Source organism: Stegostoma tigrinum, chromosome 31 (genome assembly GCF_030684315.1).
Source record: "Stegostoma tigrinum isolate sSteTig4 chromosome 31, sSteTig4.hap1, whole genome shotgun sequence".
Classification (NCBI taxonomy): Eukaryota; Metazoa; Chordata; class Chondrichthyes; order Orectolobiformes; family Stegostomatidae; genus Stegostoma; species Stegostoma tigrinum.
The window spans coordinates 12,888,816-12,911,671 of NC_081384.1; the positions used below are offsets into that span (position 1 = coordinate 12,888,816).

Below are 22,856 nucleotides of genomic sequence, written 5' to 3' on the forward strand. Positions count from 1 at the left end.
AAAGTCTCTGTGACACTGGTTGGTTGAGGAGCTGAGATTAGTGAGGTTATAAAACCCCAGCACTATGCACACTTCAGCAGCAATTAGTTATTGCTAGAGTCAAAATGGAAAAGATTCACTCCCTGCAAATCAATGGGGCTTAGAAGAGTTTTGTCATTTGACACTGTTTGGAACTAAGTACTGGTGTTGATATTGTCACTGAAATAGGCACAGCAGGTCCTTCTTTCAATGCAGTTTCAAGGGAAAAGAAATCGATGAAAGGAAAGCAACAGGAAACTATTACAGGAGGAAAATGTTTCAGGGTGGCTGTGAAATTTTAGGGTTATTCCTGTAAAAGCAGAATTACAGAGCATGGAATTCCCTGGATCTAGCTGGTGTGGTTTTCTCAAAGGGACTTTAATGAAAATGTACTCAGAGTTAGAGGTCTTGTGCACAGTGGGTAGCATCCCTGCCTCTGAGATGCTTTGGGTTCAAGTCCCACCTTATGACTTGATTCCTCTACAAGGTGTGGTCACAATGTAGCCAAACATGCTAAGCCATAACTTACAAATCTTTCCAACACACACTAATGACAGATAGAGTGGACAGAAAGTCTCTTTAAGCCTCTAGCATCACTACCCATAGTTGCTGAACACAGTGTAAGTGTAAAAGTATGTACTGCTAGCCACCTGCACTCCTTGATTGTTCTGTGACACCCAATCAGTGTCACACTTTGCTTTCTAATGCTGCTGTGGAGCCTTGGTTTCATGATTCAAACCCCGAATGTAATGAATTCTCAGACTGCCAGGTCAAACGTGAGCAAAGAAAATCCTAGCTGATTACCATGTGCTATCCTCCCTCAGTACTCCTCCATATCAAACAGCACTTGGAGGAAGCAGTGGCAAAGAATGTACTCAGGGCGGGGCACTTCAATGTTCATTACCAAGAGTGGCCAGCAGTACTATTGACTGAGCTGGTCAAATCCTAAAGGACATAGCTGCTAAACTGGATCAACAGCAGGTGTTGATGGAACCAACAAGAGAGAGAAGCAAGAAATGCTGGAGATCACAGCGAGTCAGGCAGCATCCATGAAGGGAAAGCAAACTAACATTCTGAGTCTAGGTGAGTCTTCATCTGAGCTGAAGTGAAGTGTAGTGGGAGCAGAATTTATGCTATAGTGGGAGGGGGAAATCTGATGCAGAGTCATCTAGACTTGAAATATCAGCTTGCTTTCTCTCCATGGATGCTGCCTGACACACTGTGATTTCCAGCCTTTTTTGTTTTCAGTTCATATTCCAGCACCTGCTGTAATTTGCTCCTAGAAAGAAAGAAAAACAGACTTGACCTCATTTTCACCCATCTACCTGTTGCAGATGCATCTGTCCATGACTGTATCAGTAAGAGTTACCACCGCACAGTCCTTGTGGAGACGAAGCCCCATTGAGAATGCCCCCCATTGAGTTGTGTGGCACTGTGCTGAATGAAACAGACTTTGAACAGATCCAAGAACTCTGCTTGGCCTGCTGTGTTCATCCAGCTTCACACTTTATTATCTTGGATTCTCCAGCATCTGCAGTTCCCATTATCTCCAAGAACTCAAGACTGGGTATCAATGAGGCATTGTGGGCCATCAGCAACAGCAGAATTGTACTCCAGCACAATCTGTAATCCTATGAGCTGGCACTCTACCATTACCATCAAGGGGATGATAATCAGGGGATGAACCCTAGGTCAATGAAGGTTGCAGGAAGGCATACCAGGAGCAGTATATGTCTATCTAAAACACTCTGGCAATAGTGCTGAAGACTTGTGCTCCAAAACTTGCCACACCCCTAGTCAATCTGTTCCATTGCAGCTACTATAACTTCGGCACCTACCCGACAATATGGAAAATTGTCCAGCTATGGCCACAATATGCCAAACAAATCCAGCCTGGCCAATTACTGCTCCATCAGTCTAGTTGTCATCATCAGTAAACTGATAGAAGGTGCAATGGACAGTGATATCCAGCAGGATATTCTTAAAAATGTCCTCTGACTGGGTCTGGGTACTGTCTGGGCCACTCAGCTCCTGACCTCAGTACACCTTTGGTTCAAGCATGAACAAAAGAGTTGAACTCCAGAGACCAAGATGAGAGTGTGACTGGCTTTCTGACCAGCTGTAGAGAAGCTGGTTGATGCCAGGACAGAAGCTAAGATTAGGGTGGCATGGTGGCAGATTGGTTAGCACTGCTGCCTCATAATGCTGGCGACCTGGGTTTGATGCCAGGTTGGGTGGTTGTGTGGAGTTTGTGGTTCTGCATGAATTTCCTTCTACAGTCCAAAAATATGCAGTTTCGGTGGGAAACGCAAGGTTATGGGGTTGTGCTGAGTGGGTGGGACACTTTTGGAGGGTCAGTGCATACCCGATGGGCTGAATGGCTAGCTTTTTGCACTATAGGGGTTCTAAATGTCAAAAAAGCACATTTACAATCAGTATCACGGACTCTTCTTGTTTATATTATTTTCTTGTCAAAATGATCTCAACTATAGGTCTATTTTGGCTTTGTTAACTACAAAATAAATTGGATTGCAGTGTGTTATGTGGTTTTACGACTGAATTTGTTGGGTTATGGACCATCATCAGGCAAGTGAAGGAATGAGATCTGATAATTCCATAAGTAGTGAATGAGATCAACGACCAGGGAATTGATTGTTCAGTTGAGCCAAGAATGTTCACTGACCATCTGGAGCTCTCAGCTGTGGCTCAGTGGGCATCGCTCACACCTCTGGACTAGTTTGGCATGGGTTCAAATCTCCCCTCAGATGAAATGCTTGATCAAAGCCTGTCAGGTGGATGTAAAGGGCTTTTAACAAATTGACCCGTAATTATTTACTGACATATGATGGGTGGACTGCCAATTATAGAGGGAGGTAGACTGCAGAAGTTGTGCGATCTTTGCTACACTGCTGTTCCGAATACCTCAGGAGCCTCTTGGCTGTGAAATGAAACAACAATCAGCTAAAGCTCACTCTCCCCAAATTTTAATTCACGTAATGTTTTATTTCTAATCAAAATTAGGTCACAAGAGTACTTCAGTCAAGAAGGTGAGTGGCTAAGGACTTGCAAAGCTGCATTATGATTTCTGAGATGCTTGAAATACATTTTAATGAGCTATTAGTTAGTTAGAACAAACATGCACGCATGTTCAGTGTAAACATTCAGCTTCAACACCGATACCACCTGTCGAGGTGATATAGTGACTGTAGTGAATTCAAAGCTGTTTTGAGGCCATTACTATTCCAATCACTATTCTACTAATTTTTTTTTGTCACTTGGCAAGCCAATTATTTGCATGGTACACATTTAAATAACCCCATAGAGGCTGGTACCTTGTCACCCAGTCACCCATTATTTATATGTGGTCAGTCCCCAACACTGATCGAGCTACTTCAGAGCCAGCTGTCAGAGTGAACAGAATTTCTGACCTCCAGTTTAGTCAGCAACCGCTCCCTGATTAGACCAGATTAACAGCTCCAATCAGGGAACTCATATTCTATGAAGTCCATCTGGCTGACCCCATTCATGGAAGAAATTCATTCTCTTCTTCAGGTGGGAAAGGCATCGAGGCGGTAACATCTGCTGTTTCAGTCTCAGACTCCAAGGTATCTTCAATGCTTGGGGGAGAGGGAGAACCCATGGGTTCTGACAGCCTTTCCACCTGTTCCAAAGAGGCGAACACATTTTGCTCCCTCACCGTTTGTGAGTTTGCAGGTTGCAAATGGTCCACGTACTTGTTCAGGGCCATCACACAAACCCAAACATTATATGTCACTGGACCTGATCTCGCATTGACCATGCTCTTACCCATATGAGGCCTTTTCTGTGGTTCTTACACCAAACATCTTCCCTTGAAGTAAACTGTCTCTCTCATTTCGTGTCTTGCACTGGCATTCGTGATGCCATTGCAACCTCCCGACCCCCATCATGTCTGGGAAGATCAGATTTAACCTGGTGTGGAGTCTTCTCCCCGTTAGCCACTCTGCTGGGACTTTCCCTGTGGTTGCATGAGGGGTGGTCCCATAATCAAACAGGAACTGGGACAGTTTGGTATCGAGTGAAGCTGTAGGCTGCTCCTTTAAGCCTGTCTCCAAAGTTTGGACTGTTCTTGCTGCCAGACCATTGGATGATGGATGGTATGGAGCTTTACTTCTTTTTCAAATGCCTTTCAGCTTTCAGAAATACTCAAATACCTCATTGGTAACCAATGGCCCGTTATCTTGAACCATCGCTCTAGGAGTCTGTGAATTGCAGAAGATGTGCACAGCTTTTCTATCATTGTCCCCGTGTTTGACAAAAGAACTCTATCACATCCAGCCACTTTGAGTGGGAATCCTCAATGATTAAGAACATTGAGTCCATGAGAGGACCTGCAGAGTCAGCATGTAACTAAGTCCAGGGCTTGTCCAGCCATTTCCACAAAAGTAGGGGAGATGCTGGTGGTAATTTTTGTCCTTGTTGGCACTCTGGGCACTGCCCCACCAATGTAGTTATGACTGCATCCGATCCTGGCCAACAGAGATAACTTCTCATCAACACTTTCATTTTGGAAACCCCTGGACGATCCTGGTAGAGTTCAGTCAGTATCTGACAGTGGCCTTTGCTCGGGACAATCACTTTTGATTCCCATAATAATATGCCATCCTCAACTGTGATAGAGACTCTCCGGGTCAGAAAAATGCTTCACTTCTGGTTGTGATAGCCGTTTGGTTTCTCCCCATCACCACCAGCTGTTTCAGTGTTGCCAGGACAGAACTTCCTGCGTCCAAAGTCTGATATTGTCAGCTGTGACAGCAAGTGTGTCCAGAAAATGTGAAACCATCATGGACTCTTCCAGCAGGGTTATCCCCACTGGTGGCTTATAAATCCACATTTGCTACTCGGCCTCCTGGACAGTGTTCCAACTTGCAATTATATGCGCTTAGTATTAGAGCCCACTGCTGAATTCGACCTGAAAATATAGGCCTTGTCATCTTTAAGTATACCCAACAGGGGTTTGTAGCTCTGTTATAACAAATTTATATCTGTAAAGCTGGTGGATGTTTTCTGGCTCCAAATATGACCGTCAAACCTTCCTTCTCTATCTGGGTGTATTTATGCTCTGCATTAGCCAAAATCCTGAATGCATGTGTAATGGGGCGTTCCACTCCATTGGGCCACCTATGAACTACTACCACCACGATGCTGGACAGAGAGGGATCAAATGTCAATACCAGATCTCGCTTGGGATCACAGAGTGCCAACGCCTTAGAGGATGATAGCTGTTTTTTCACTTCGCTGAAAGCTACGGCTTAGCTAGGTGACCATTTCCAAGGATGACCCTTTTTTAACAGTTGATGTAAAAGTGTAAGGATGGAGGCCACGTTATGTATGAACTTTCTGTAATAATTCACCAGCTCAAGGAAAGGCTGAAGCTCTGGTACGGAGTTAGGAGCTGGGGCACATTTGATTGCCCTCACTTCATCCTTCGGGTGTAACATAATCTTGTTGCCTCTGTAGCTCAAATAGGTCACTTGGGGTGCCTTTTTGCCTTTGAGGGCATGTAGCAGCCTGGCAAAAACATATTAGGACTACGTTCAAGTTCTCTAAGTGCTCCTAATTGGCTTTGCTTGTTATTAGCATGTCATCTAGATAAATGGTGACTAGAGGCAGACCTTGTAAAACGTTCACCATTGTCTGCTGAAAAATTGCACAGGCTGACAATACCCAAATGGCAGCCTCGTATATTGGCACAATTTCTAATGGGTACTAATTGTAGCATACATCAGGGAATCCTCATCTCCCTGCAACTGCATGTATACATGCCTCATGTTCAGCTTTATGAAGGGCCTGCTAGCTTTGCGCACAAATCCTCTATGCAAGGGATTAGGTATCTATTCAGCTGTGAAAAGTGGTTTACTGTTTACTTAAAATCTCCACAAAGGTGAACAGACTCATTGAGTTTTATAATAGGTATGACCGGTGCTGCCCATTCCACAAACTGGACTGGTTTGATGATTCCTTCACTTTCCAGCCTCCTGATTTCTGTGTCTACTTTTGCCTGTAAGGCAAATGGCACTGGGTGGGCCTTGCAGAATCGTGGAATTGCTTCCTGGTCAACATGTAAGGTGGCCTTAGTTTCTTTGATTGTCCTTAGACCTTCTTGAAAAACTCCCAGGTATTTAATTAGGACTTCACTCAGGCAGCCATTTTCTAATTGAAAAATGTTAAACATATCTAGGTCAATCTTTCTCAACCAATTTTTTCCCATCAAGTTTGGGGCCAAGCCTTTCACTACAATCACTGGTAACTCAACCAGATGCTTCTCACAAGAAACCAGAAATGAAGTAGTACCCTTATTCTGTAATGGTTCCCTGGTATAGGTTCTCAGCCCGGCCGAGGTCTTGTACAAACTTAAGTATTGGAGTAAACTTTGCTAATTTTGGTTCTGCAATCAGTTAACTGGCCTCACCATTATCAATCTCGATTAGAAATAGGTGACCATTTCACCAGATGTTTAGAAATAATGGGAACTGCAGATGCTGGAGAATCCAAGATAATAAAGTGTGAAGCTGGATGAACACAGCAGGCCAAGCAGCATCTCAGGAGCACAAAAGCTGATGTTTCGGGCCTAGACCCTTCATCAGAGAGGGGGATGGGGAGAGGGTTCTGGAATAAATAGGGAGAGAGGGGGAGGCAAGCTGAAGATGGAGAGAAAAGAAGATAGGTGGAGAGGAGAGTATAGGTGGGGAGGTAGGGAGGGCATAGGTCAGTCTAGGGAAGACGGACAGGTCAAGGAGGTGGGATAAGGTTAGTAGGAAGGAAATGGAGGTGCGGCTTGAGGTGGGAGGAAGGGATGTGTGAGAGGAAGAACATGTTAGGGAGGCAGAGACAGGCTGGGCTGGTTTTGGGATGCAATGGGGGGAGGGGATGAGCTGGGCTGGTTGTGTGATGCAGTGGGGGGAGGGGACGAACTGGGCTGGTTTTGGGATGCGGTGGGGGAAGGGGAGATTTTGAAGCTGGTGAAGTCCACATTGATATCATTGGGCTGCAGGGTTTCCAAGCAGAATATGAGTTGCTGTTCCTGCAACCTTCGGGTGGCATCATTGTGGCACTGTAGGAGGCTCAGGATGGACATGTCGTCTAAGGAATATGGAAAGTCATCTTGGGGCCTGGGATGGGAGTGAGGGAGGAGGTGTGGGGGCAAGTGTAGCACTTCCTGCGGTTGTAGGGGAAGGTACGGGTGTGGTGGGGTTGGAGGGGAGTGTGGAGCGAACAAGGGAGTCACGGAGAGAGTGGTCTCTCCGGAAAGCAGACAAAGGTGGGGATGGAAAAATGTCTTGGGTGGTGGGGTCGGATTGTAGATGGTGGAAGTGTCAGAGGATGATGCGTTGTATCTGGAGGTTGGTGGGGTGGTGTGTGAGAACGAGGGGGATCCTCTTGGGGCAGTTGTGGCGGGGGCGGGGTGTGAGGGGTAGCAGAGGTTCACCTGCACATCTGCCAATGTGGTCTACTGTATCCATTGTTCCCGGTATGGCTTCCTCTACATTAGGGAAACCAAGCGGAAGCTTGGGGGCCGCTTTGCAGAACACCTCCGCTTGGTTCTTAATAAACAACTGCACCTCCCAGTCGCAAACCATTTCCACTCACCCTCCCATTCTTTAGATGACATGTCCATCATGGGCCTCCTGCAGTGCCACAATGATGCCACCCAAAGGTTGCAGGAACAGCAACTCATATTCCGCTTGGGAACCCTGCAGCCCAATGGTATCAATGTGGACTTCACCAGCTTCAAAATCTCCCATTCCCCCATCGCATCCCAAAACCAGCCCAGTTCATCCCCTCCCCCCACTGCATCACACAACCAGCCCAGCTCATCCCCTCCCCCCAATGCATCCCAAAACCAGCCCAGCCCGTCTCTGCCTCCCTAACATGTTCTTCCTCTCACCCATCCCTTCCTCCCACCTCAAGCCGCACCTCCATTTCCTACCTACTAACCTCATCCCACCTCCTTGACCTGTACGTCTTCCCTGGACTGACCTATGCCCTCCCTACCTCCCCACCTATACTCTCCTCTCCACCTATCTTCTTTTCTCTCCATCCTCAGTCCTCCTCCCCCTCTCTCCCTATTTATTCCAGAACCTTCTCCCCATCCCCCTCTCTTATGAAGGGTCTAGGCCCGAAATGTCAGCTTTTGTGCTCCTGAGATGCTGCTTGGCCTGCTGTGTTCATCCAGCCCCACACTTTGCTATCTTGGATTCTCCAGCATCTGCAGTTCCCATTATCTCCCTCTGTTCAGTATATGTCCTGAGTGAGGTACTTGCTTGGAAACAATAATGCTTTCTTTCCACGTACTGGGCCCAGTCTTTGACTGCAGGATCAGATGAGTCAAGCTGCCCAAATAGCATCATGACGCCAGAAATGCTTATCCCAACTCAAAGACAATTGTTGCGAGTGAATTTCTTCAGGATCATGCTTTTCTCTCGTCGCCACTGAAATAACTCCACATAGGCCAGTATCCTATCACCAAATCATCCTTAATTTACACGTGTAGAGCTCCCTCAGAGCCAGCTCTCAGAGTGGACACTTGGCTTTATCTATCAGCTAGGGCTCCCTGATTGGACCAGATTAACAGCTCCAATCAGGGAACTCATATTCTGTGAGATCTACCTGGCTGATCTCTTTGCAATCACAACACACATGCCTGTGTTTTGGTAGCTAGTCATTCAATTTCTCTGTAAATCTGCAAAATAAATTGAAATTAGCTCCTGTTCACAAAGGACCTTTGGCATCTTTAGCTATTATTAGGGAGAGGGATTACAGGTTATCCAAAGTTGAATATGCTCTGCTCCACATGATGTACAGGACAACAAAAAGAGGCAGCCTCCAAGATCTACCACAGCTGATGAAGGTACTGAATTCATGCCTTTAGCATCACCCTATGGTAATATTGTCACAGTAAACTATATAGTAAACTAATTGTGACAGTAAGCTGTATAAACAATACCCTCTCAGTAACATCACAACAATCTCAACAATGTTATTCACTTTTCTTTAAATACGACTACCACCTTTCTGGAAGTTTCTGGACACTCTGACCTCCATCTACGTGACTCCTTTACAAGCTGTTTAGGCACCTTTTAGTTTTGAAACTGACCCAAAAATTATTATAAAATTTTTTTTTGTTTGAAGAGCCCTGCTGCCATTTTCTAACACCAGCTGGCCTGCCTTTGGCCAACTCAACTCTCACCCCCATCGTCTCTGCAATCATTTTTTATTTGAAAAAGCTACAAGGTTTTATTTTTAATTCTTTCCTGCATTTCTAACAAAAAACAAAAGAAGTTTGGATGCTGGAAAACTGAAAGAATGACTAGAAAGTGCTGCACAAGCTCAGCAGGTCAGGCAGCAACTGTGGAGACACAGAGTTAATGTTTCGAGACTGATATGGCTGGCCTCCAGTTCCCTTTGTCTGAAAAAGTGCCGTATGGATTTGCAATGTTAATGCTCTTTCTCTCTCCACAAATGCTGCCAGATCTGCTGAGTTTCTCCAGCATTCACTGTGTTTGTTGCTGTACATTTCTCACTCTGACTGGCCAAACGCACCTTTGACATTTCTCTCTCTGTCCTCCAACATTAAGAACCACCCACTCCTCCTTTAATTGACGGAGGCTCTGATGCCAGGGATAAACTGGTAAACATTTCCTCCAGTGGTTCATGTCAGCCAATGATTTGTTGTGTGTAAGTTGATGATCATTAAATGCTTCAGAGGTAGTAGGAACTGCAGATTCTGGAGAAACTGAGATAACAAGGTGTAGAGCTGGATGAACACAGCAGGCCAAGCAGCATCAGAGGAGCAGGAAGGCTGACGTTTCGGGCCTTCTTCAGAAATCGCTCACATTTCAGGCTTAGACCCTTCTTTAGAAAAGAAGGGTCCCTGCCCAAAACGTCAGCTTTCCTGCTCCTCTGATGCTGCTTAGCCTGCTCTGTTTATCCAGCTCTACACCTTGTTATCTCATCATTAAGTGCTAGTGGGCTGTGGTGTAAACTTTAATCATCCCCTAACCTGGGCTCCAATAAGATCATAGAACCATAGAATCCCTACACTATGGAAACAGGCCCTTCAGCCCAACAAGCCCACACTGGCCCTCAGAGTATCCCACCCAAACACATACCCCATAGCCCACCTAATCTACACACCCCTGAACACTACAGGCATTTTAGCACGGCCAATCCACCTAACCTGCACATCTTTGGACTGTGGGAGGAAACCAGAGCATCCGGAGGAAACCTACACAGACACAGGGAGAATGTGCAAACTCCTCACAGACAGTCGCTTGAGGGTGGTATTGAACCCAGGAGCCATGAGGCAGAAGTGCTAACCACTGAGCCACTGTGCCACCCTAATAAGATGAGAAAATAACCTCCTTACTTCCAGATTAACAGATGTGGGATCTGGATGGGGAGCTAGACCACCCCGGAAGTCAGGCAGTTGATTTAAATAGTATAATGAGACTTGGAGCCTCCCATTTGACTTCCTTCACAGCTTAAACCCTTGCTGGGCCAGTTCACTCACACACAAGTACAGGCTGCTTCTTCATAAAGGGCAAGGTTCCTGGGACAGCAGGGAAAACACAGGGCCTCATTGTCAAGATCCACAGAAAACTGTGGAAGATCTGAAAACAAAACTGGACATTCGGGAGTCCTTCAACAGGATGAGACAAAAGCAGACCTTATGTGGAGTGAGATACCAAGGTCAGTCATCTGCAATACTGCAACTGACAGAATTGACAGACAGTTGGACAATGGCAGGACTTTTGAAGTTTGTCACTTCCCTGACATTCTCAATTTCATTTAAGAGTTTGCATCAACTCAATGTTGAGAGTTAAAATTCTACATTTTCTTTCTGCTTATTTATTAAATTCTTTATTCAATGAATCCTAATGGTCAATCTCTTTCATTAATGAAGGTAGGCTTTCCCAGAAAAGCACTCTGCAAGCATAATCTTTCTTTGCCCTCGCATAAGAGTTTCTTTTTCAAATACAAATTCATAACTTCTTGACTGCAGCAGAATATTTCTCTCAGCTAATATTTCGCAATGATCCTTGAGCTTTGAAAGACTCAGTAAAAGAGAATCATTTTTTCACCATTTCTTTCGTCTGTCACTTTCTCAAGAGCAAGAGCTGTCACTGCAACAGACTTGTGGAAACTTTCTGTAATCTTTCCTTTCTTAGTCAGAAGTTCTAAATTTTCTCTAAAGACTTCCCTGTGTCTTTAGATTTATTCATCCGTGGAACCTGGCTTTCACTGGTTGAGCTGGCATTTTTATTACCCATCAATAACAATCCTCCTGTTCTTGAGGTTTGCGCATTCATTCACATTTGTGTAAATTAATGTTAATTTCAACATTTGTCAGCAACTCACGCATGTTGGAGTAGAAGAAATGGAGGTCTTTGTTTTCTCTTGTTACTTTCTCAAGTGGCTGTTGCAGGTGTTTGATTTCTTGAAGGAGATTTTCCTCTGCAGCCTCTGTTACTTTACAGTACTGCAAATGGGGGGCTTTTATTTCAACAGTTGCATTTTCCCAACTTTTAAATTTAACATATTTTTCCCAATTGACCTGTTCAGAGATGTTCATTCACACCTCTGGATCAGATGGGACTTGAATGTAGGTCTTCTGGTCTAGGAGTTGGGACACTATCACTGTGCCACAAGAGGGCCCCTCTCAATCTCCCAAACTTGCTAAATGTTAATATGGTCAATTTGTGCCCAGCTTTAAGTTTTTCCAAAGTGGTATTCAAATCAATGCCTTCATTTCTCAGACCTTTGAGTATAGGAGTTGGAACGTTATGCTGAGGTTGTACAGGATGTTGGTGAGGTGTCTTTGGAGTACTGTGTCAGTTCTGGACTCCCTGTTAGAGGGACAATATGATTAAGCTGGAGAAAGTTCAGAAGAGATTTACCAGGATGTTGTCAGGAAGGGAGGGTTTGAGTTATAAGGAGGGACTGGATAGGCTGGGACATTCTTCCATGAGAGCATAGGAGGCTGAGAGGTGACCATACAGAGGTTTAGAAAATAATGAGGGGTACGGATAAGGTGAATGGCAGGTGTCTTTTCACTAGAGTAGGGGATTTCAAGATTAGGGGGCATATTTTTAAGATGACAGAAGAAAGATTTAAAGAACACATGAGGGGCAATTTCTTTTACACAGAGAGTGGTTCGTGTGTGGAAAGAACTTCCAGAGGAAGTAATGGACGCACGTACAGTTACAATGTTGAAATGACATTTGGATAAGTACATGAATAGGAAAGGTTTGGAGGGACATGGGCCAAGCACAGGCAGGTGGAACTAGTTTAGTTTGAGATTATGGTCGGCATGGACTGGTTGGACCGAAGGGTCTGTTTCCATGCTGTATGATTCTAGCAGCGCTGTAGATTAGGTCTCTGCTTCTTCATTGGAATGAAACCTGACTGTTTGCATGAGTTGTTGATGAGACTCTTCCTCTGAGTGCAGGAAAAGAAAAATACACATCATGGAATCCAAGGCATATGGGGAAACATGAACTTCCCATTTTCCCACCTTCCCTCACCTCTCAGAAAATCTATCAATAATGGGGACTATCATTTTCAATGCCCAAACCGTAATACCAGAGTGGCAAATGGCGTTAGATATGGCAACTTTGTTGTCATGGGATATCTAACAACAGTAAGTCTTTTCTCATGTTTGTGATTCTCTCCATTAAAATTTCAAACTCAAGTTTCAATTCTAAATGGTACATAATTCAATGTAATATTATTACAAATCAACTGCAACTATGAGAAAAATAAAATAGTGGCATGGCATTGAACAAGAGACAGAAATGGCTTTCACAGCAAGGTCACAGACCAGTTCAGAATTGTTTAGTGATGAAAAATATATTGGCAGAAGTGCTTATGAATCTTGCTCCTGGTTAAATGTTCATCCAGCGTCTTACACAGTAGTGTGTCAATGTCATGGAGAACAGTGTTTAATTCAGTCAAATCGCATTACAACAAGTGCCCATGTCTGTCAAACCAACAATACATGTAAATGTCTACTTTATCCAATTTGCTGAAGTTAACAAAGATATCTCCATCCAGATTGCTCCCAAATCGGGAATGCAAAGTGCATCACCGCACACTTTCCCACACTATGTTCCATCTGCCACTTCTTTGCCCACTCTCCGGGCCTGTCCAAGTCATTTTGCAGCCTTCCCACGTCCTCCACACGACCAGTACCCACAACCTATCTTTGAGTCGTCTGCACACATAGCAACAATGCCCTCACTTTCTTCATCCTGATCGTTTATGTATTATGTGAATATTAGTTGTCCCAACACAGATCCCTGCAGGTCTCCACGAGTCACTGGCTGCCAACTTGAAAATGACCCTTTAATCCTGACTCTCTGCCTTCTGCCAGCCATAAATTCCCTACTTAATTAATATTTTGCCTGTAATACCATGAGCTCTTCAGCATCCTCCTGTGTGGCACTTTGTCAAAAGCTTTCTGAAAATGCAAATTGATCACATCTATTGGCTCTTCTTTGTACTATTTGTTACCTGCTCAGAGAATTCTAACAAGAACTAATCAGGCAAGAGATCACCCTGAAGATGCCGTGCTGACTCAGCCCTATTTTACCACTCACTTCCAAATACTCCGCCATCTCATCCTTAGTAACAGACTCTAAAATTTTACCAATGACCAAGGTCAGACTAGCCGGTCTATAATTTCCCATCTTCTACCTCCCTCCTGTCATAAACAGAAGTGTTACATTAGCCATTTTCCAGGCCTCTGGGACCTTCCCTGATTCGAGAGATTTCTGCAAGATACCCTAAAGCCTCCACAATTTCCTCAACTATCAGCTTCAGAACCCTGAGATGCAATCCATCTGGTCCTACTTCAGACCTCTCCAGCACCTTCTCCTTAGTGATGGTCCCCTAATTCTCTTGAAGTTGTGCTATGTTACTGGTGTCTTCCACTGTGAACAGTGATGCAAAGTAACTGTTTAGAACAAAAAACAAAGAAAATTGCAGCACAGGAACAGGCCCTTCGGCCCTCCAAGCCTGTGCCGATCCAGATCCTCTATCTAAACCTGTCACCTATTTTGCAAGGGTCTGTATCCCTCTGCTCCCTGCCCATTCATGTATCTGTCTAGATACACCTTAAGTGACGCTATCATGCCTGCCTCTACCACCTCTGCTGGCAACGAGTTCCAGGCACCCACCACCCTCTGCGCAAAGAGCTTTCCACGCATATCTCCCCAAAACTTTTCCCGTCTCACTTTGAACTCATGACCCCTAGTAATTGAGTCCCCTACTCTGGGAAAAAGCTTCTTGCTATCCACCCTGTCTATACCCCTCAAGATTTTGTAGACCTCAGTCAGGTCCCCCCCAACCTCTGTGTTTTTAATGTAAATAATCCTAATCTCCTCAATGTTTCTTCATAGATAGCACCCTCCATACCAGGCAACATCCTGGTGAGCCTCCTTTGCACCCTCTCCAAAGCATCCACATCCTTTTGGTAATGTGGCGACCAGAACTGTACACAGTACTCTAAATGTGGCCGAGCAAAAGTGCTATACAACTGTAACATGACCTGCCAACTCTTGCACTCAAGGCCCGGTCCGATGAATGAAAGCATGCTGTATGCCTTCTTGACCACTCTATCGATCTGTGTTGCCACCTTTAGGATACAATGGACCTGAACACCCAGATCTCTCTCTGCATCAATTTTTCCGAATCAATTAGTTCTTTTGCTATGTCTTTGTTTGCCATTACTGCTTTCTCAGCCTCATTTTTCCAGGGGTCCAATATTCACTCTTGCCTCTCTTTTATCCTTCTGTGATGGAGACAAGACCAAATCCCCTCAATACTTGTCAAAGAGATTGCCCAAATCCTAACTCTTTCTTATTTTTAAGGCACGTGCCAGGCATTGTATTCGGATACAATTTGATTGGTCAAACTCTCAGGCTTGAAGCAAAACACACCTTATTCATATGCTATAGAGTCACAAAGATATACAACATGGAAACAGACCCTTTGGTCCAACTTGTCCATGCCAACACATATCCTGTATAAATCTAATTCTATTTGCCAGTGTTCGGCCCATATTCCTCTAAATCCTTCCTATTCATGTACCCATCCAGATGTCTTTTAAATGTTGCAGCTGTACCAGCCTCCACCACTTCCTCTGGCAGTTCATTCCATACATACACCGCCCTTTGTGTGAAAACATTGCCCCTCAGGTCCCTTTTAAATCTTTCCCCTCTCACCTTAAACCTGTGCCCTTTAGTTTTGGACTCCCCCACCCCAGGGAAAAGACTTTGCCTGTTTACCCTATCCATGCCCCTCATGATTTTATGAACCTCTATAAAGTCACCCCTCAGCCACCAACAATCCAGGGAAAATTGCTCCATCCTATTCAGCCTCTCCCTGTAGCTCAAACCCTCCAACCTTGACAATATCCATGTAAATCTTTTCTGAATCTTTTCTAGTTTCATGACATCCTTCCTATAGCAGGGGGACCAGAAGTGCACACAATACTCCGAAAGTGGCCTAACCAATGTTACGTTCAGATGCAACATGGCTTCCCAACTCCTATACTGAATGCACTGTCCAATAAATGTTAGCATGCCAAATATTTTCTTCGCTACCCTGTCTACCTGTGACTCCACTTACAAGGAACTTTGGATCTGCACTCTAAGGTCTCTTTGTTCAGCAACACTCCCCAGGACCTTACCATTATGTGCATAAATCCTGCCCAGGTTTGCCTTTCAAAATGCAGCACCTCACTTTATCTAAATTAAGCTCCGTCTGCCACTCCTCGGCCCTTTGGCCCAAGTGATCAAGATCCCGTTGTACTCTTAGCCAACCTTCTTCGCTCATTGAAATGCAGACAAAATGAAAATAAAAGGAAAGAATCGGCTTAGCACATCCATGGCAAAGGCAAATTCAGTAACATAGATCGTCTCATGCAATTCTGGAAGCTGGAAGAGAACTTTGGCATTTAGCTGTGACAAAGGCAGAGAGAGAAAGGTGTAGCAGACTTCACAAGCCCAAGAGCTACTGACAGCTAAACCTAAAAATCTTGGTACTGTGATACCCATTCAGGCTGCTTTTAATAAAAACCCAAGACTCCACAAGCTATTTACTTTATTGGCTTAAAGCAGACTTCTCATCACCTCTGTCTCAACCTCCCTTCATAAAAAGGACAAAACACAAAATACAAAAGCCATTGTGGCATCACACTTCATATAGCTAAAAAGGCTCTTACAATCTTGATCTTTATCACTTGCTAGTTTACCCTCATATTCTGTCTTCTCCCCACTTAATGCTTTTTCAGTTGTCCTCTGCTGGTTTTTAACGGCTTTCCAATTCTCTGATATTCCATTAATCCTCAATCCAATTTGTGGTTTTTCTTTTGCTTTTGCTTTTATGCTGTCCCTGACTTCTCCTGTCAGCCCTGGTTGCATTGTCTCCACTTCAGCATGTTTCTTCTTCCTTGGGATGAGTTTCCGCTGTGCCTCCTGAATTACCCACAGAAACTCCTGCCACTGCTGCTCTGCTGTCTTCCCTGCTAGGCTTCCCTTCCAATCAACTCTGGCCCGCTTCTCCCTCATGCTTTTGTAGTTATCTTTGCTCAATTGTTATACTCTTACATCTGATTCCAGCTTCTCTCTCTCAAACTGCAGGGTGAATTCTACCATATTATGGTTACTACTCCTTAGGAGTTCCTTCGACTGAAGCTTCCTAAGTAAGTCTGCCTCGTTACATTTGACCAAATCCAGAATTGCCTGTTTGCTAATGGGCTCTATCACAACTTGCACAAAAAAACCATCTTGTAAATATTCACAAATTCCTTTTCTTGTGATCTGCTACCAACCTGATTTTCCCAGTCCATCTGCATATTGAAGTCCTGATGATTACTGTAATAGCATCTTTCTTACATACGTTTTCTATCTCCTGATTTATTTTTTGCCCCAAATCCTGACTACTGCGAGGAGGCCTGTACACAACTACCATCAGAGTCCTTTTTTTGTGGTTTCTCAACTCTCCCACTCAGATTCTCTGCCTTCCAACATACATTGCTTCTTGCTTTTGATTTAATTCCATTTTCTAAAGAGCAAGGCAACTTCTCCCCGGTTGTCCATCAGCTTGTCTTTTCAATGGGACATGTATTCTTGGATATTTAGTCCTCAGCCCTGATCCCCTTGCAGCTACATCTCCACAACATCGTGCCTGCCAATTTCAAACTGTGCAACAAGCTCATCTACCTTGTTTCATATACCGTGCGCATTTAAGTGCAATGTGTTGACTGCCCACCTTGTCACAGTTGCCCCTTATCTGCTGTGCCTGACATTAGATTCCTGCAACTTTCCATTCTCACTGTCCTATTACTGTCCTATCACCAGTATTCTCAGCACGTACCCATGAAATCTCCAGAACGTTGGAGGTATCTGCACTGGACATTCATGTAGATGTCTCATCGTAAATGATCACAGGGGAAGATGGAGGTGTAGTTATAATTTCACAGGGTTAGTAATACAGGATAGCCAGTCTCAGATTGCACTAAATCTATCTAATAAATCTGAACTATAAAGCTAGTCTTTGTAAATAATTTCTAATCGACTTGTGCATGGATGTTTTTATACATCTCTGGAGCAGGTAGGACTTGAATGAAAGTCTCCTGACTCAAAGGTATGGACATTACCCCTGCAACATAACAGCCTTCTAAGCTGGTCTCAGTAATGGTGACCATGAAACTCCCTGCAGTTGTTGTTAATATCTGCTAACCTACCCAGAATGGCTAAAGCATGACTCCAGCCCCACAGCCTTGCTAGCAAATCCCATACCCTACAAAAAGGGATATTTAAACAAAAAATCAATTGGGAGTAAGTGTAAATTGCTGGCTGTCTGGAAACTAAATGAAGAACAATTACTCACTGATTAAAAACTGCTCCAATTTTTCAGACTGCGGATCATGGAGTAAAACAGGTTACGCTGGCAATTAAGCCAGTGATTTACAGCCTGAGGGAGAGAAAATTATATATTGGACTCATGCTGATCAAAATGGGGCAGTAATTTTCAAACTTTTTGGCATGTCTCAGGAGCTAACTGTGCATCCATTAAGCAACAGGCCGGCAGCCAATATAAGATGGTCAAAGAAATGTCAATTTGACAAAACAGGAGCCATGGGTAACAGTGCCAAACTAATGAGAAAGATTAAAATCTTTGACGGGAAAGATACTGACCAATGATCGGTTGAACTGCACAGAACAGGAACATCCCAAAGTTTATTCCAATTAAATAGTCTGATCCACTATGATGTTATAATTGGCCTCAGCATCTCAGGCAAAGGTAGGAGCAAAATCGTAGTTGAGACTTTTTGCTCCAGATCACCATATGGTTCCACAATGTAGTGGAACAGGGGTGACAATTCCCTATCACCATCAGAGGCGTGCACAGTGCGGGGAGAATTCATTCATTCTGCCTTCCCCGGAGGCAGCTAACTAAAGACGAGAGGACAAACAGCCGTGTCATGAGGACATCAGATAAACTCATGAAATCACAAGACCACCAAGAGGTCTTCCACCTTGAAAGACACAGCCAGATGCAGCAGAAGATAACTAGGTGCCTCAACTGAATGTGCTTTTCTGCCTTATCTCTTCTTCTTTCAAGTTTAAATGAGAAATGGTGTTTGCAGGCAGACCAGCAGTGTGAATGTACTGCCCCTCCATAGTCCCCTCAGCATCTCAGCAGTCAGAGAGGTTTTATGTTCAGAGTACTGATGGCACAAAGCTGCCTCCAGGCGACTTTATTGTTCCCAGTGTGGCCGGGAAAACTGGACGCCGTCTGAAAAGTCCCAGCAAAGCCTCTTTTAATAAGTAACAAACGCAGAGAGTTCTAGAGAAACTCAGCAGGTCTGGCAGCATCTATGGTGAGAAAAAGCAGACTTGACGTTTCAAATCCGGCATGACTGTTAAGTTCTTAAGAAGTCAGAACCAGACTTGAAGCATTAACTCTGCTTTCTTTCTGCACAGATGCTGCCTGAATTCCTCCAGCACTTTCTGTTTTTGTTTCAGATTTCCACCATCTACAGCATTATCATTTTGCTCCTTCAATTGGTGTTGAGTGACCCTCAATGAGTTAATGAACATCCCCCATCCTGCATGCTTGAAAACGGTTTGGGGTGAGGGAATGGCATGGTGCACGATAAAGGTGGGGATTGACACATGGCTCAGCTATCGCTCATGCCAGCTCACCTCCTTTGATAACTTGTAAGGAAGTAAAAAGTCATTTCGTGAATACTTCCAGAATAGTACACTCATTGGAGATTGTAGGTGGCACTGTGGTTAACTACTGCTGCCTCACAGCCCTAGGGTCCCAGGTTTGTTTCCAGCCTTGAGTGACTGTGTGAAGTTTGAAAACTCTCCCTGCATCTGCGTGGGTTTCCTCCAGTTTCTTCCCACAGACCAAAGATCTGCAGGCTAGGTGGATTGGCCATGCTAAATTGCCCGTAGTGTACAGGAATGTGCAGGTTAGGTGGGTTGGCCATGCTAAATTGCCCTGTAGTGTAAAGGAATGTGCAGGTTAGGAGGATTGGCCATGCTAAATTGCCCGTAGTGTACAGGAATGTGCAGGTTAGGTGGATTGGCCATGCTAAATTGCCCAGTAGTGTACAGGGATGTGCAGGCTAGGTGGATTAGTTCTGGGGATATGGTAGGGTGGAATGCTCAGCAGTGGGCTAGTGTGGACTCAATGGGCCAAATGGCCTGCTTCCCATAGGGATTCTGTGCTGCTACTTGGCCACAACAATTTTTATGCATCTCAATTTTGCGAGATCATCCCAACATTACTGAAGTTACCCATTTCAGACACCAACAATCCTTGGTGCTTTGGAGTGAAGCTGTGCCAATTCAGAGCAAAGCTGTGACCAGTCAACCTAAAGGGACTGGGCTGACAGTAGAAAATAGAGAGAAAAGCAAACAAGAAAGAGATAAATCCAGAATTATATTTTGCAGAGTCCCTGCCACCAGAGTTAGATCAAAATCAAGTCCCTAAATTGAGATTAATTTCCTGAACTTGGCAGTCTTGGGTAGAATTTTACTGCACATATTTTTGTGCTTTAGACCAAAACAAATTGATCTTCTGAAAACATTTCAAGCAAGACACCAGCCACAAAAGTCATTGAGCATCAGCTAGAATTTATAAAATCACGTTGAAGGTAGAACTGTATAAAACAACTGCTTGTGACTGACATATGGCCTTGCCTAAGGTTTACCTTATCCAGACCTGGTTATGTTTTACATCCCTTTGGACAGATTTCCCAGTGTCACTCCTTAGAACCAGTGACTCAATGACGCAGTCACCCTATACTTATTCATTAACCATAATACTGTACATTGTAGGCACCGGTCAGAAAAGCAAATAGTCATTATTTGTTTTGCTCTCTTTAGGTTCCTTAAAGGTGAACAAGTACAGACAACAAGAAGACTTACTGCGTTGAAGTTGGGAAATAATCCAACAGGAGAGGGGTTGTTTAGCCGAAAGGGTAGTAAGTGTTTCATATCGAGAGCTGGCTGCATGGCTCTTCCTTGTAGCTGCAGGGATGCTAGCATGCTATTGTTTTGGCCTGTGGTACCTGAGGAAAGACAGCAGGAAGGTAAAGTGATTAATTACTACTGCCAGAACAACAGTGCCAAGATTATAAAAACTCAGATAGCAAATGGTACTCCCTCAGAGGCAAATTTAAAGTAGAATCATAGAATCCAGACAGTGGGAAAGCAGGCCATTTGGTCCATCGAGTGCACACTGACCTGCCTAACAGCATCCCATCCAGATGCATGCCCCTGCCTCATCCCTATAATCCTGCATTTCCCAATTCACTTTGATTTGCACATCTTTGGACCCTGGGAAGAAACTGGAGCACCTGGGGGAAACCCACAGAGCCACAGGGAGAATGTACAAACCCCAGACAGTTGCCCAAGGCATTGTGAGGCAGCAGTGCTATCCACTTTTCCCTTCTCACTTCTTGAGGCCATTCAGCCCACAAAGAGTGCACCAACCCTGTAAAGAGCCCCATACCCGATCCCCATAATCTCCCATTTACCATGACCTAACCTAACCTGCACCTCTTTGGATTTTGAGGGGAAACCCACGCAAGCACGGAGAGAATGTGCAAACTCCACCCAGTCACGTGGGGGTGGAATCGGACGCAGGTCCCTGGTGCTGTGAGACAGCAGTGCTAACCACTGAGCCACCATTCCAACGATAAAATGTTTGCTCACTGTTTAGGGTTTCATTGTAAAGGTTTGACGCCAAATGTCAATGCTCAGAGAATTTTCCTTTTCTAACCACGTCACCAGCCATTTGAAAGATACATCTCAAACAAGGGGAATTTCCTGATGGAAAATGCCATCCTGTCCTTCAAATGAAAGCAGGCACCTGTTTCTGGGTTTGCAAACCTTGGAGCTGTGCATAGATCTTTGAGATGACGGCAACGTCTTACCTTGTGCCTTCATCCGAAACAAGCCTATCTCCATAACATCTTCCAAATAGACATGGATCACGCAGAATGTAGAAAATGAAGGCCTGATTTTAACCCCGCAAGGGATTTTAAAAACATTTTTTTTCATGGGATGTGGGCATTGCCTGCAAAGGCCAATATTTATTACTTATCCATGACTGTCCTTGAACTGAGTTGCTCCTAGACAAATGCAGAAGGCAACTAAGAGTCAGACACAATGTGGTTCTGGAGTCACATATAACGCAGACTAGGTAAGGGAGCAGAAATGCTTCTCTGAAAAGCATTAGTGAACCAGGCAGGATTTTACAACAACTGACGATAGTTGCATTGACCCCATTACAGAGACTAACTTTCAATTTCAGAGTATTTCAGTGATATTAAATTCCACCAGCCACCCTGGTGGGATTCAAACCTGTAAGTTTGGATTGGTTCTGGATTTCTTTTTATGGAGACATTCTCTAGGACTTCTGTGCATAGCGTGGGGGAAGAGGGTAGACATTAGGTGGATGTGCAACATGGCAAGGCATACCTGGGGGGATTTTGTTTTCTCAGACTGATCTGGATACCTGGTTCAATCACTTGCCTGAAATTGGAGGGAAGTAGATATTTGCTACAAACTGTAGGGTCACCAGCAAGTCACTGGTGCTGAGGTAAATCACACAGCGGGTTGTTTTGAGAGGATCTTCTGCTCAAGGCAGTGGCCCTTCCCTAGGATGGGGAAGAGCTAAACCTTCATTGTGAGGACAAAAGGATCAACAATACTCCGCGCGGTTTTGTGAGCAAAATAAAATGAATCACGTGCCTGAGCACCCGCGAGTTTAGGCTCCTCTTGCCCTGAGAGGAAAAGGGAAAACATTGTCCTTTCTCAGATCAAGGCTTCAAATTACATTGTAGACCCATTGGCACCGGCAGGTGAGAGTGAGAACAGAAGCAACAAAACATCCCAGCCAACCTCCTTACCTGGTTTCCATTGGCTCCATCAGTTAAAACCAACAACAACTACTTCAATCATATAGCATTGTTAACACAATGGAGCTTTCTCAGGCGCTTCACAGGAACGTAGCATTTGAACCACCTGCGGCATCTTTAGGATAGATGTCCAAAAGCATAATTAAGAAAGCAGGTTTTAAGGTGGACTTGAAGGACCTTAAGGAAGACCAGCAAGGGAGAGAACTGGAAAGGTTTAATGAGGGAATACCAGAGTTTAGGACCTTGGCAGTCATTGGCCTGACCTCTGCTGCTGGTGTGGGTACAACTGGGGACAATGAAGAGGTCAGAATGGGAGGAGAGCAGGTCTCTCAGAATCATGAAGGCTGGA

At 44.5% G+C, this 22,856-nt stretch overlaps 1 protein-coding gene across 19 annotated transcripts in view; it reads right to left on the bottom strand.

Moving 5' to 3' along the window:
* Window positions 1–22,856, bottom strand: part of znf385c (zinc finger protein 385C) — a 430,141-nt gene that overhangs the window by 91,356 nt on the left and 315,929 nt on the right. For all 19 annotated transcript variants that reach the window (XM_048560946.2, XM_048560944.2, XM_048560952.2 and 16 more), the window contains one exon: window positions 20,511–20,653. In XM_048560946.2, the coding sequence (XP_048416903.2) occupies window positions 20,511–20,653 (143 nt within the window). The remainder of the gene's footprint in view (window positions 1–20,510; window positions 20,654–22,856) is intronic.